This window comes from Macaca nemestrina, chromosome 12, assembly GCF_043159975.1.
Source record: "Macaca nemestrina isolate mMacNem1 chromosome 12, mMacNem.hap1, whole genome shotgun sequence".
In the NCBI taxonomy this organism is placed as follows: domain Eukaryota; kingdom Metazoa; phylum Chordata; class Mammalia; order Primates; family Cercopithecidae; genus Macaca; species Macaca nemestrina.
In genome coordinates, this window is record NC_092136.1 from 942970 (window position 1) to 955016 (window position 12047).

Sequence of the window (12047 nt, forward strand, 5' to 3'; positions counted from 1 at the left end):
GTGCGTGGGTCGGGATGATGACTGTGTGAGTATTTGGAGTCACTGAGGAGGTGGAGAAAGGCGGCACGTGAGTGGGAAGTGTGGTCTGAGGGTGTGATGGTGTTGGATAGATAGTGGTGGTCTGGAAAGATATTGCAGTCGTAGGACCTGTGGAAGCAACGAGAGTCCCCACTGGTGGGGAATGTGTGATGTGTGGGGTTTGGGGCGTTGTGTATTCAGTAGTCATTCCTGTTTGAGTTGTCTCTGTGGCTGTGGGCCTCGTGGGTTGTCCTGGCTGTGGGGTGGTTGGGCCCGTGGTGCTCGCTGGGGTTGGACGTGGGCCTGTCGTCTGGGTGGCCGTTGTTCCTGGCAGTTCCTGATCTGTCGATTTTGCTGTGGGAAATGGTGAAGTTGTCATCGTTACTGTGTTTGTTTCTCTACCCTGACCTCTGCTGGCCTTTTGTCCGTGTGACCTTTTTCTTGCCTGTCTCTGTCTCTGGTCCTGTGACATGGCCCCTGCTGGGCACTGTAGCCTGCCCCAGTGTCTCCATCTCACCTGGACCTGCTCCGCATCCTGCCCCGAGCTGAGTGCTGACTCCTTCAGTGCAGCTGCCACTCTGTGACTGGAGCCCAGGCCCTACTTTATCCCCCTCTGGTTCCTTGTGGCCCTGGTGGTGGCCCCTGCCCTCCTGCACCTCTGCTCCCCAGGCCTGCCTCTGTGGGTGCAGGGCGGCCCTCCCTCGCATCTAGCTCCAGCGTGCGCTGTTGGGCTGCCTTCCCGCTTGCCCTTTGGGAAATACAGGGTCTCCTTTGCGGCTTAGTCACCAAATGTGAGCTGGAGGTGGGCCCAGGTGCCTTCGCAATGGTTGGCATCCTGTGGCGCCGTGACTTACACAGCGTGGGGCTTGTCCCTGGTGTGGCTGGTGTTGGTGGTGTCACCGTGGTCCGTGTTGTGGACTGAGCTGTGGACGTTGTGGCTGGGCTGGCAGTCGATGCCGTGGCCCTGGTTGTGGCCTGGGTCACTGTGGGTTTTGTGGCTGTCGATCTCAGTGTGGCTGTGGGAGGCAGCCCTGATGTGGCTTGTGGGGTGACGGCCGTGGTTGGTCTAGGTGATTCTGCAGAGGACAGCCGCCCGGAACATCCCCTTCCTGTGGGCCTGCATCTCAAAGGCTTATGTCCCAGCCCCCTGCCTTGCTCCTGGGATCCCTGGCCTGCTGTCCGGGACTCAGCCTCCTTGGAGGGGCTCTTCCTCTTGCCTTTGTTAGGTCCTCCCGCCGTACTCCTGGCTGTGGCGGCCAGAGCTGGAGCAGTGACCACACGCTCATGGGGCTGCAGCTGCTCCTGCACCCACCCTTACTCGGCTGAGCGGACGGTTGTCCTGTCCCCTCCAGGGTCCCTGGGCAGCAGATGGGGCCCTGCTCGGTGTAGGGCAGGGGCAGGCTGCCTGGCAGAGGCCCTGTAGGTCCCACACGGTTTCTAGTGATAGCAGCCAGCAGCAAGGAATGCCTGTGCCGTGACCAGCTTGTCTTTAAAAGTTTTTCTGAAAAATCCCTAGTTTGGCTCCCAAGCATAGGAAATTCTATGCTGAGAATCTGCTTAGTGGCAGATCTGAGCCAGGAAGCGGGGCCATCCCTGAACCCACCCCAGAGGTGTACCTAGGACCCCCTGCAGCTGTCCTCTCCATGGGCTCATCTGGAGGCTCCTTACCTCCCGAGGAGGCCGTGGGCTTGGAGGATGTGAGCGTGGCTGGAAGGAGGGGTGTCTGGGTGGGGCTGGCAGGGGTGTGTTTGGAGCTGGGTGAGGGTCCGGTGGAGCTGAGAAGCCCGATGGTGGTGGAGGTTCCCGTTGTGGGCCAGACTTGTGTGGGCCGTGAGCCTGGGTGGACGGACATGCCATCAGGGCTGCAGGGCACTGGCACATCCTTGGGGAGCACCCTCCCCGCTGCCTGCTTGGCCGAAGCCGGGCAGCCCTGCAGGGGCTGATGTGCCGGGCACTCAGTTGAGGGCTGGCCTGTGGCTCTCTGAGTGCAGCCTGGCTCCTGGCAGGGCCTTCTGCATGGCGGCGGTCACCAGTTGAGGCCCCACTGTGTGCTCATCCGTGGGTCCAGCCAGGGCCACGGGGACCAGGCTGCTGCCTGGCTGTGGGCTGAGCTCCTCCCCCAGCTCTGATTGCCAGGTTAGACCTGGGAAGGGCACAGGCACTGCCTGCCCCCTCCCTGCTTCCCACCCAACAGATTTGTCCAGGGAGCCAGGGGGAGCCCAGGAAAGGGCCGCGTCACCTTGGCACGTAGTGTGCGTGCAATCACCTGTGGTGGATGGCTGCGGTGTGGTGGCTGGCACTGCAAGAAGATGGCGTCAGCTCCCTGTGGCGCTCGAAGCCTCCCCACCCCGTGGGGCCTCCGGGAGCTCCGAGGGCCTGAGTCAGAGATGCTCACCAAGGATGAGGTGGAGGGGATCGGAGGGGATCGGAGGGGCTGGGAGCCCACCCTTCCCTCTCTCCCTTTCTCCTTCCCAGGATGATTCCCACTCTCTACCCCAGGCACCCTGGCAGGCCTGGTGAGGGTAGGGGGAGCTGGGGGCTGGTGGAAGAGGGATGGGAGGGCCCAACGGGGTTTAGTGCTGTTTTTTTCTCTCTGCTGCCATGGGCTGGAGGCTGCCTGAGTCTCTGGAGACCCAAGGGGCCAGGGTCCCGGACAGTCGAGTCCCAGAGCTCACGTAAGGGTTCACAGCCCCCGAGGGCTCTCTCCCTTGTTTGTGGGATGCAGACATGCTTTCTGCCTCCATGTAGGCAGGGGCAGGGGTTCTCAGGGCAGCTGACTGGACTTACTGCAGGGCACGCACACCCCCTCCTCGTGGTCGAAGTACTCATCCTGGGAGCAGTTGTAGCAGCCTAGGGTGGAGAACGGCCAGGCTGTGTGACCAGTGGCCAGCCAGGCCCACCTGCATGTTTCCTGTCCTGGCGGCCTCCTTCCTCTCTGCCTTTTTTTTTTTTTTTTTTTTTTTGAGACAGAGTCTCGCTCTGTCGCCCAGGCTGGAGTGCAGTGGCGCGATCTTAGCTCACTGCAACCTCTGCCTCCTGGATTCAAGTGATTCTCCTACCTCAGCCTCCCAAGTAGCTGTGATTGCAGGCGTGTGCATGATGCACGGCTAATTTTTGTATTTTTAGTAGTGATGGGGCTTCGCCATGTTGGCCAGGCTGGTCTCGAATTCCTGACCTCAGGTGATTTGCCTGCCTTGGCCTCTCAGTGTGCAGGGATTACAGTTTCACCCGCGCACCTTGCTCTAAGCCACTCCTTTCCTGCCATGCCTTCCTCGGGCCTTGGTCTCTCATCCCCTGCTTATCACCCGAGGCTGGGGCTTCAGTGCCATCTTCCAGTCCTCACCTCCCCCTGGACCTCAGACACTGGCCCCCCTCTTCTGTGCTCCCCAATGCAGGTACCCTGCATTGCCCTCCTGAGCCCCAGTGCATCTGTCCCGTGTGTCCGGATGGCTCCAGACATCACCCTCCTCCACCGCTTGGGCCAGCACCTGTTAATCCCAGGACCATCTGCGTTCAGACATCTGCCCTGGGTCAGCTACAGGGCTCACAAAGACCCCTGCATCCTGGCCTCACCCCATCCCACACTTCTGTGTACCCCACACCCCTCTGTAGCCCTGCGCCCCTCACTTGCTCGCTCTGCCCACTGCCCTGGCTTTCTCAAGGGTTCTGGGCACAAGGCTGCTCCTGGCTGCTCCTCTGGACGCTTTCCTGGCTCCCCGCCTCACCTTTCCCATCCTCACCCTCACATCTGCTTCCCACCAAGGACCCCAACCACCCTGTGTGGCACGGAAGCCATGGGGTAGCTCTCCCACCCCGGCCTGCCTTTCTCCCCTCCATGGTGGGCGCCTTGGCCGACACTGGTTCTGCCTCCTTAGGCACCTCTCCCCGGCTGGGAGGGAAGCCTCAGGGTGCAGGACTGTTTGTTTTGTGTAAGGCCAGGTCCCCTGACCTGGAACTGGCCTGGAGGACAGAGGTGCTCAGGACGCATCTGCTGAGCGAGTGAATGATTGTGTGTGAAAGAATGAATGTTCAAGTGAATGACTGCATCAATGTGTATGAGCGAATGTGCTTGAATGAATAAGCAAGCATGAATGAATGAATGTGCATGGATGAATGTGTGAATGAATGTGCGTGAATGTTCAATGAATGTGTGAATGTGCATGAGTGAATGTGCATGAGTGAATGAACGAATGTGCATGAATGAATGTGCATGAATCTGCGTGAATGTACATGAGTGAATGTGTGAATGAGCATGAATGAATGTTGAGTGAATGCGTGAATGAGCATGAATATGTTGAATGAGTGTGCATGAGTGAGCGTGAATGGATGAATGTGGAGTGAATGTGCGTGAATGAATGTGCATGAATGAATGTACATGAGTGAATGTACGTGAATGTGTGAGTGAACAAATGTGCGTGCATGAATGAATATGCGTGAATGAATGTGCATGAATCTGCGTGAATGAATGAGCATGAATAAAGGTGCGTGAATGAATGCGTGAATGCGTGAGTGGATGAACAAATGTGTGTGAATGAATATGCGTGAATGTGCATTAATCTGCATGAATGAATGTGTGAATGAATGTGTGAATTAATGAATGCGTGTGAATTAATGAGCATGAATGAATGTGTGAATGAGTGAATGTGTGTGAATGAGTGAATGTGTGTGAATGAATGTGCATGAATGAGTGAATGGGTCCCCCTGTGTATCTGCGTCACCTCCCCGCCACCTGGCACCTTCGATGTTGCTGCCTGGGACGCTCTGTGGTTGGCCGGGGCAGAGGCAGGGCTGGTAGTGCCACGTGCAGTTGGCCTCCTGGGTGTACTGGTACTCGCCGTGGCTGTCCTGCGTGTGCGTGTTGTAGAAGCCGCAGTAGATGGCTGGGAGGAAGGGACATGTCAGCTGGCGGGGTTCCTGGCCCTGGCCCTGGCCCTGACCCAGTGGTTCCCCTGGGCATGCGTGGAACCTGAGCGTGGGTGGGGAAGGCCTGGGCCCTTTTGGCAAAACCTCCCCTGGGCAGCTGGGGGCTGCGGGAGGACCAGGGTGGCCCTGCAGGGCACAGCCTGGTGCCTGTCCAGGGAGAGGGGCCTGTGGGCGAGGGCAGCCCTGCGCTGGCCCTCAGTGGTGCTGGGTGTCAGGGGCTGGAGCAACCTGTGGGTGGGGTGGTCACTCACGGCAGAAGTCCGGGGTCCTCCAGTCCACACACACACCCTTGTCTAGACAGGCTTGGGCGTAGGCAGCCACAGCGTCACACAGACACTCACAGTCCCCGCCACTGTCACACCCACATGCGTCGCGCACGCAGGCCTCGTAGTAGGGCAGGTGGTATACCTGCAGGAGCGTGTGCCAGTCAGTGTCTGGCCGTCGGGGGATAGCGGGGCACCAGGCTTTGCCACCTGCAGTGCCCTCAGTGTGGTGAGGCCAGAGTGTGGCGGCCAGGGCACTGGGACTGGGTGAGCCGCAGCACATGGACCTCAGCCCTGACCGCCAGCCACCCTCCCAAAGCCGATGCTGCCACGGAGGCCTGACCCGAGCTCACGCTGTGAGATCCGCCATTGGGACCAAGGTACGCTGCCACCAACCATGACCACTGCAGCCCTGCCCGGGGTCTCCGCTCCCCCACGCCACGCTCACATTCAGCGGGCCAGTGCCATGCCGTTCCACCATGGGTTGTCCCTATCCTCTCAGTTCTTACTGCACCCCGATGACTGGATCACACCCTGGGCCAGGAAGCGCGTGCCCTGCATCCTGGAGGTCACCCTGACCACCGGCTCCTGAGCAGGGGGCCCCACCAGGCCATGCTGCCCCAGGGGACTCATGGCGCTGTCTGGGGGTGCTATTGGCATCTGGTGGCCAGAGGCCGGGGGCTGCTAAACAGCCACAGTGCACAAGTCGGCCCCACGTCAGGGCCCTGCGCTCAGGCAGAGGGTCTGAACCTCTCTGCACCCTGATCTGGCTGGTCTGGGATCCCATGGAGGGAGAACCGTGCCTGGCTTTCTCACCTTGGGCCAGACAGGGCCCGGCCCCCACCCCCTCCCCCACCCCCACCGGACATTTGTGGAGGAGCAGGCGCACAGCCCTCTGCCCGGTGCCCACCTTGCTGTGGCAGGCGGCAAAGGTCTGGCTGTTGATGATGCTGCACTTGCGCTCGGCCCAGGAGCGCCGGAAGGCATTGAGGCTGCAGGGGTCCGCCACGAAGCTCACGTCCCCGCACAGCGGGCTCTCCTTCCACGAGTTCACGAACTCCAGCTCGCTGGACGCCACGTACCTGCTGCGCGTCTCAAAGTCGTCCTTCATATTCCCGTTGAAGTTGCCACACAAGCCGCAGAGGGGATCCTGCAGGCAGCGGCATCAGGCCGGGCCCAGGGACTGTGCCATCCGTCTCCACCCCTGCATCGGGGAGGGTCTGGGAGGACGCAGAGGGCGTGCGGTACCTGGGAGTCACGGGTGATCCTGATGAGGATGGTCATGTGCCTGTTCCAGATGAGTGTCAGGTTGTACCTTCCGGGGACACTGATGTCCACGACAAGGCTCAGCGTGCCCGGCCTCACACTGAGCTGCACGTGGGGCTCCTCCCCGGTGACCGTGTAGTTTCTGTCTGCCAGCACCACGGACAGGCCCTGTGGAGTAGGGTTGGCATGGGACTGCCTGTCTTCCCCGGCCCCTGGCACAGCCGTGCTGGACCGAGCTCTCAGAGGCAGAGCTGCCAGGTCTGTTAAGGCCATGCACAGGAGCATCTGCTGAGAACCAGCTTGGGGCAGAAGGGCCTGGCATGCCTGGAACAGGGCTGAGGGCTGAAGCTCGGGCTTCCTGGAGAGTCCCTCCCCTCTGCCTGGGAGACATTGCGCAGCCCCTGAAACCTTGTGGGGGACAAGCACCCCTGGTCCTGAGTGTCTGGCCAGGGAGGGGCAGCAGGCACCCCTCAAGGAGAGGCAGGCGGGGAGAGCTGCACCTCAGGGCAGGACCTGGAGGCTCCAGTGGGCAGGGTCCAGCTGTGTGGCAGGGGCCCCCTCCCGCCCCTCCCGCCCTGCCAGTCTGCCTCGCTGCTCACCCCCAGGAAGATCTTGATGGCGCGTGAACACGTGACCCCCGAGTTCCCACAGATGACGTTCTCTGTCAGGATCTTGAAGGTGGGCTGTGAATCATTGGCACCACACCCGTCCTGCAGGGAGAGGGCACTGAGGAGGAGCCCTGGGGGACGTGCCTCTGGGTCCCCGGGCCCCGCGGCCCCGCGCCCGGTGGATACCGTGGCCAGGATGTACTCGCAGTTGCCGTCGAATACGAAGCGTTGGCCGTCGAAGGTGACGATGTGGCCTTCCCCGTAGAGGGTGCAGGTGGACGGGCAGTGGGTGCCCTGCTGGCAGGCCCACCTCCCCCTGGAGCAGGTGCTGTGGAGACAGCAGGTGTGGGTGGCAGGCCCATGGCCCTCCTGCCATACTGGGTGTGGTCCCTGGAGAGGCCAGGCTGCACCTCTGGATGCCCCTACCTCCGGGACAACTCCACCCTGGGCAGCCCCTGCCTGCCCCAGACAGCCCCTGCCTGCCCCAGACAGCACCTGCCTTCCCCAGACAGCCCCAGGAGCCCATGGCGTCTGGAGCGAGGCTTTGTCTCACCAGGTCCTGCAGTCGGTGTGGAGCTCAGCTCCCCCAGGGTAGGAGACCCCCGAGAACTCACACGGGCACTCCTCAGGGGGCACACACTGCCCGTCGGCATTCTCGTAGAGGCCCTCGGCACAGACACAGCCAGGCTCACACTTGGTGGGCACCTGGAGGGAGGCAGGTCAGCGGCCCCTGGAAGGGTGGCCTCAGCCAGCCGCTGCCCAGCCCTGGGCCCCTCTGAGACCACCTGGCGTGTCTCCCAGGCCCTCTCCCTGAATACAGACCTACTCTGTGGCCTTTGTGGGCAGCTGGGCTTATTGCCTTAGCAAAGCTTCCCCCACTTTGTGAAAGGTGCTGGGACTCTGTACCCATCCCTACACATGGACACCCCACCCTCCCCAAGCTGGTGCTGGCCACTGTCCTCAGGGAGCCCTGCAGACGAGCCCCTGGGGCCTCCAGCTGCCCGGCCACAGGGCTGCTCCCCCCTCCTGGCCAGCCCCAGGCACCCGCCGCAGGGCAGAACATGGCCGGGTCTCCCGGGGTTCTGTGAACTCCCTCATGGCCCAGGTGGGGCCTGGGCGTTCCCGCTCCTTGCGCGCCCCCTTACGCAGGCAACACCAGTGGCCAGCATCTGGCATGTGGGGGCACAGGCCGCCCCAAACTTGTTCTCGGAGGACTGGCTGCAGGACTTGAAGGTCTTGGGGGCCTGGCAGGTGGCTATAGGAAAGAGGGGCACCCAGTCAGGACACTGAGAGGAAGCCGGGGCCCCTCACAGTCCCAGCCTGTGGCCGGCACTGCTGTACGTACCCAGGAACATCTGTGGTCGCTGCGGGCAACTCAGCCGCCCGTTGATGCAGTAGCTGCAAGAGAGAGGCTGCGTGAGCCCCTGGGGCCCGGCAGGGACCCCCCGCCTGGCCCCTGCCTGGCCCCTCACCAGGTGACGCCGTTGATGATGGTGGACTGCTCGGCCAGGATGAATTTGTAACCCTCCAGTGTGCACGGGCACTGGGCCTTGCGCACACACTCGCCCTTGTGGTTCAGGTAGGTGCCATTGGGGCAGTTGCAACCGTCCACGGGCACCGCGCTGGCATGGCACTCGGCGGCACGGTCTGACAGCGACAGGCAGGTGCGCTCACAGGCTTGGCTGTTGTAGCTGAAGGTGGTGTTGCCCGTGCAGGGGACGGCTGTGGAGGACCCGGGTATCAGACCCTCCGGGCATCAGACCCTCTGGGAGGGGCCAGCCGGGGAGGGCGAGCTTGGGTTCCACTGCCTGCCGGGCACTGCAGAGCCTCAGAGCTTGGGGCCCCAGGACACCCCCTCATGAGCCCAGCCTGCTGTGATCCCGCTAAGCCCCGCTGGGCACTCACTGCAGTTGTCCACGCTGCTTCTCCAGCCCCAGAGCAGGACGCCCCGTGAGGCGCAGGCGTGTACGTAGTCGCCCAGGGCAGCGCAGATGTGGGGGAAGGTCTCCTCGTAGTTGCAGGCCTGGTACACGCACCTCTGCGGGCAGAGAGCCAGCATGGGCTGGTGGCAGGCACCCTGCCCTGGGGATGTGGGGGCCCCAAACCTATGCCTTTGGGTGCCTGAGACCATGTCAGCCACCATGGCCTTCCCTGCAGCCCTCCCAAGACGCCCTCGGGCCCTCACCTTGTAGAAGGGCGCGGGGTTCACTGTGGCATGGCACCTCTCGAACACCGTGCCTGTCCTCAGCAGCATGGAACAGTGGGTCTCCGCACACACCTCTGGGGACGACAGGCCCGGGTGTGAGTCCCGGCCCCTCCCCATTCCAGCCATGGCTCCTCCCAGGGACCCCCCACCCTGGCAGCTGGGCCTGTGGTCGAGTCCAGGGGTCTGTCAGAACTGTGGGTGCTGGGGGGCAGCCAGGGGGAGTTGGGGGCCGGACACTCACTGTTGAGCTGGCTCATGGAGCAGGGGTCAGTCTCACGCTCCAGAGCGGCTGGACAGTTCCCCGCCCGCCAGGAGTCCACAAACAGCGAGGCGGTGCCCTCGGCAATACCCACGCTGGTGGTGAAGTCGTCCGTAGTGTCCCCGTTGAAGTTGCCGCAGAGCCCTGAGCCGGCAGGCCTGAGTTCAGCTTGAGCCCATCCCTCCTGCACCTGTTCCTGCCCACACGCCCTGGAGCTCCCGTCCTTCCTCTAATAGCACCCTGGGTGAGAAGCCGCGTGGGCCACACGTGCCTGTTACCCCCGGGGGCTCCCCAGATACACAGGGTTGTGTGAACCTCTCTTGGACCTTTCTCCTCCCCTGGTCATGGCCAGGCCCCGTAGGAATGAGGCAACAGGGCCACCCGGAGGGGCAGGGACTCACCTCTGGTCTGACCTCTGAACTGGGGCCCAACAGTGATGTAGGCCTGGAAGACGGGGCGCAGCTGGACCACGAGTTCCAACCCGAAGCTGGTGGCCATCTGGAGGTGGGTGGACGTCTGCCTGAAGACCGTGATGTTGCCTGCAGGACACAGTGCTCAATGGGCCGTCTCAGCCCCCTCCCTGCCCACTGCAGCCCACCCCGAAGGCACCGTTCTGGGGGGCCAGGGACTGGGCCAGGACGTACGAGTCTTGTATGGCAGCCACTTGGCTTCTCCGTTGTTGGTGACCACCTCGTCCTGAGAGATCACAATTTTGTCCTGGAGAGAGGGTGGCCTGAGTCAGGGTGCAGGCGCCAGGGAGCGGAGCCCTGCTGGCAGGGACGGGCGCGGGAAAGGCCTTACCTGCCTGGAGAGATAGACCACGGCCACCAGGGAGGTCTCGGACTGTGAGAAGCCGGACTTGTCGTACACAGCCATGAGGGCACCGTCCTCGGGAAGCTGGGGGCTCTGCGAGGGGGTGGCGCTCAGGCATGGGTGGGGTCACCGGGAGTGCCCCTCCCCATGGGCCACGGGGCTCGTCCTACCTGGAGGAGGATGTAGGTGCAGGCGCCGTGGAAGCGGTAGGGCCTGGCGTCAAACGTGGTGACGAAGGAGCCACCTTCCAGGGAGCAGTGGCCGGGGCATGGCCGCTCCCTGCACGCCCAGCGGCCCTGGGTGCACTGGCTGTGGGTGGGCATGGGGGCAACCGCATGGTGGGCAGGGCCGCTGGAGCTGGACAGCAGCACACCCCTACCCGCCCTAGGCCAGCGGAACTCCTGCCGGCCAGCCAGAGCCCCCTCCAGCGCCTCACTCACCAGGTTTGGCAGGGGGCTATTGTGACCTCCCCGGGGGCATACATGGCGCCGTTGAGCAGACAGGGGCACTGGGTGACGGGCACGCAGGTGTGGTTACTGGAGAGGTCATTCAGGACCGTACCTGCAATAGCGGGGCTTCTTGGGGCTTGGGTGGGACTGACTGCCTCCCACTCTCCTGTTGGGCGGCCCCTCCCTGGCTCCAGGGAGACGCCCCCCACCCCCCGCAACCTGGCTCCGAGAAGAAGCCCCTTCCAGCCTGGGCTGCGACTTCTCACTCCAGCTGCACTTGCATTTGCAAGTCTACGTCAGGCCCTGTGCGTGCACAGCCCTTCGTGCCAGTGTGCCCAGCCCAGGCTCCTGGTGAGTGGCGGCCTCCAGCAGGCAGGGACGTGTAACTGTCCCATGGCCCAGCTCAAACCCCACCTTCTCTCGGCAGCTCCCCGACTCCAGTGAGCAGCCCTCACTGCCTGTGGGTTTGCAGGGGTGGCCATGGCTGGGAGACCTGCAGGCTGCAAGCGTCGGGCGGGAAAAGCCTGTCCCAGGGCAAGAGGCGCCGGAGCTGGGACTCAGACGGCAGAATGTTGGGGTGAGCCCGGTCGGGGTGGGTGGAGTCTGACGTCCCCTTGTCCCTGGGCTCTCTCCAGGGGTCCCGGGGAGAGTGAGTGCCTGCCACTGCCCTCACCTTCCGGGCAGAAGCACCCGAAGGTGCAGGAGCTGGAGCAGCTGTGCTGCGGGTTGGAGCAGGTCTTCACGCAGGCCGAGCCGCACTCCTGGTACACCTGGTTGGCTGGGCACTGACCCACGGCTGTGGGCACACACGGCTCTGGTGAGAGGTTCCCCCCCACCCCTCCCTGTCCCACCCCAGCTTGGTGGAGGACTTAGCCCAGCCCCTCCTCCATCTAGAAGCAGCAGCCGGGATCTCAGATGGATGCAGGCGTCACATCAGGCAGTCCAGGGGCTGGGAGAGCTGGGTCTGGAGCCCTCGGCCTCCCTGCCCCCCGCCACCCTTCCCTGGACTCACAGCACAGGCCGGGGCCCCGCCAGCGGCGGACGGGCTGGCCCACCATGCTGCACCGGCGGGAGTACTCGGACAGGGTGGCACAGCTGCTGTTCTGTGGGCCTGGCTGGGTGGCTGCGGCCACGTCTGCCTGGCAGCTTAGCACGAAGGGCTCCTTGGACACGCTGCACTCGGGGGCCACCAGGGTCAGCAGCTGTGTGCAGATCTGGGCCTGGGGAGGCCGCTCAGGGTCA

At 63.2% G+C, this 12047-nt stretch overlaps 1 protein-coding gene across 1 annotated transcript in view; it reads right to left on the reverse strand.

Moving 5' to 3' along the window:
- Positions 1-12047, reverse strand: part of LOC105494177 (mucin-6) — a 35551-nt gene that overhangs the window by 17407 nt on the left and 6097 nt on the right. Inside the window, exons 7-32 of the mRNA XM_071075875.1 lie at positions 11818-12025; positions 11479-11601; positions 10797-10917; positions 10527-10665; positions 10345-10449; positions 10188-10260; positions 9945-10082; positions 9526-9687; positions 9264-9358; positions 8984-9116; positions 8551-8800; positions 8424-8476; positions 8224-8333; positions 7632-7783; positions 7265-7406; positions 7070-7180; positions 6453-6638; positions 6115-6354; positions 5193-5349; positions 4755-4898; positions 2806-2868; positions 2206-2643; positions 2049-2161; positions 1687-1957; positions 873-1094; positions 184-372 (exon numbers count right to left, since the gene is read on the reverse strand). Coding sequence (XP_070931976.1) covers positions 184-372; positions 873-1094; positions 1687-1957; positions 2049-2161; positions 2206-2643; positions 2806-2868; positions 4755-4898; positions 5193-5349; positions 6115-6354; positions 6453-6638; positions 7070-7180; positions 7265-7406; positions 7632-7783; positions 8224-8333; positions 8424-8476; positions 8551-8800; positions 8984-9116; positions 9264-9358; positions 9526-9687; positions 9945-10082; positions 10188-10260; positions 10345-10449; positions 10527-10665; positions 10797-10917; positions 11479-11601; positions 11818-12025 — 4138 coding nt within the window. The remainder of the gene's footprint in view (positions 1-183; positions 373-872; positions 1095-1686; positions 1958-2048; positions 2162-2205; positions 2644-2805; positions 2869-4754; positions 4899-5192; positions 5350-6114; positions 6355-6452; positions 6639-7069; positions 7181-7264; positions 7407-7631; positions 7784-8223; positions 8334-8423; positions 8477-8550; positions 8801-8983; positions 9117-9263; positions 9359-9525; positions 9688-9944; positions 10083-10187; positions 10261-10344; positions 10450-10526; positions 10666-10796; positions 10918-11478; positions 11602-11817; positions 12026-12047) is intronic.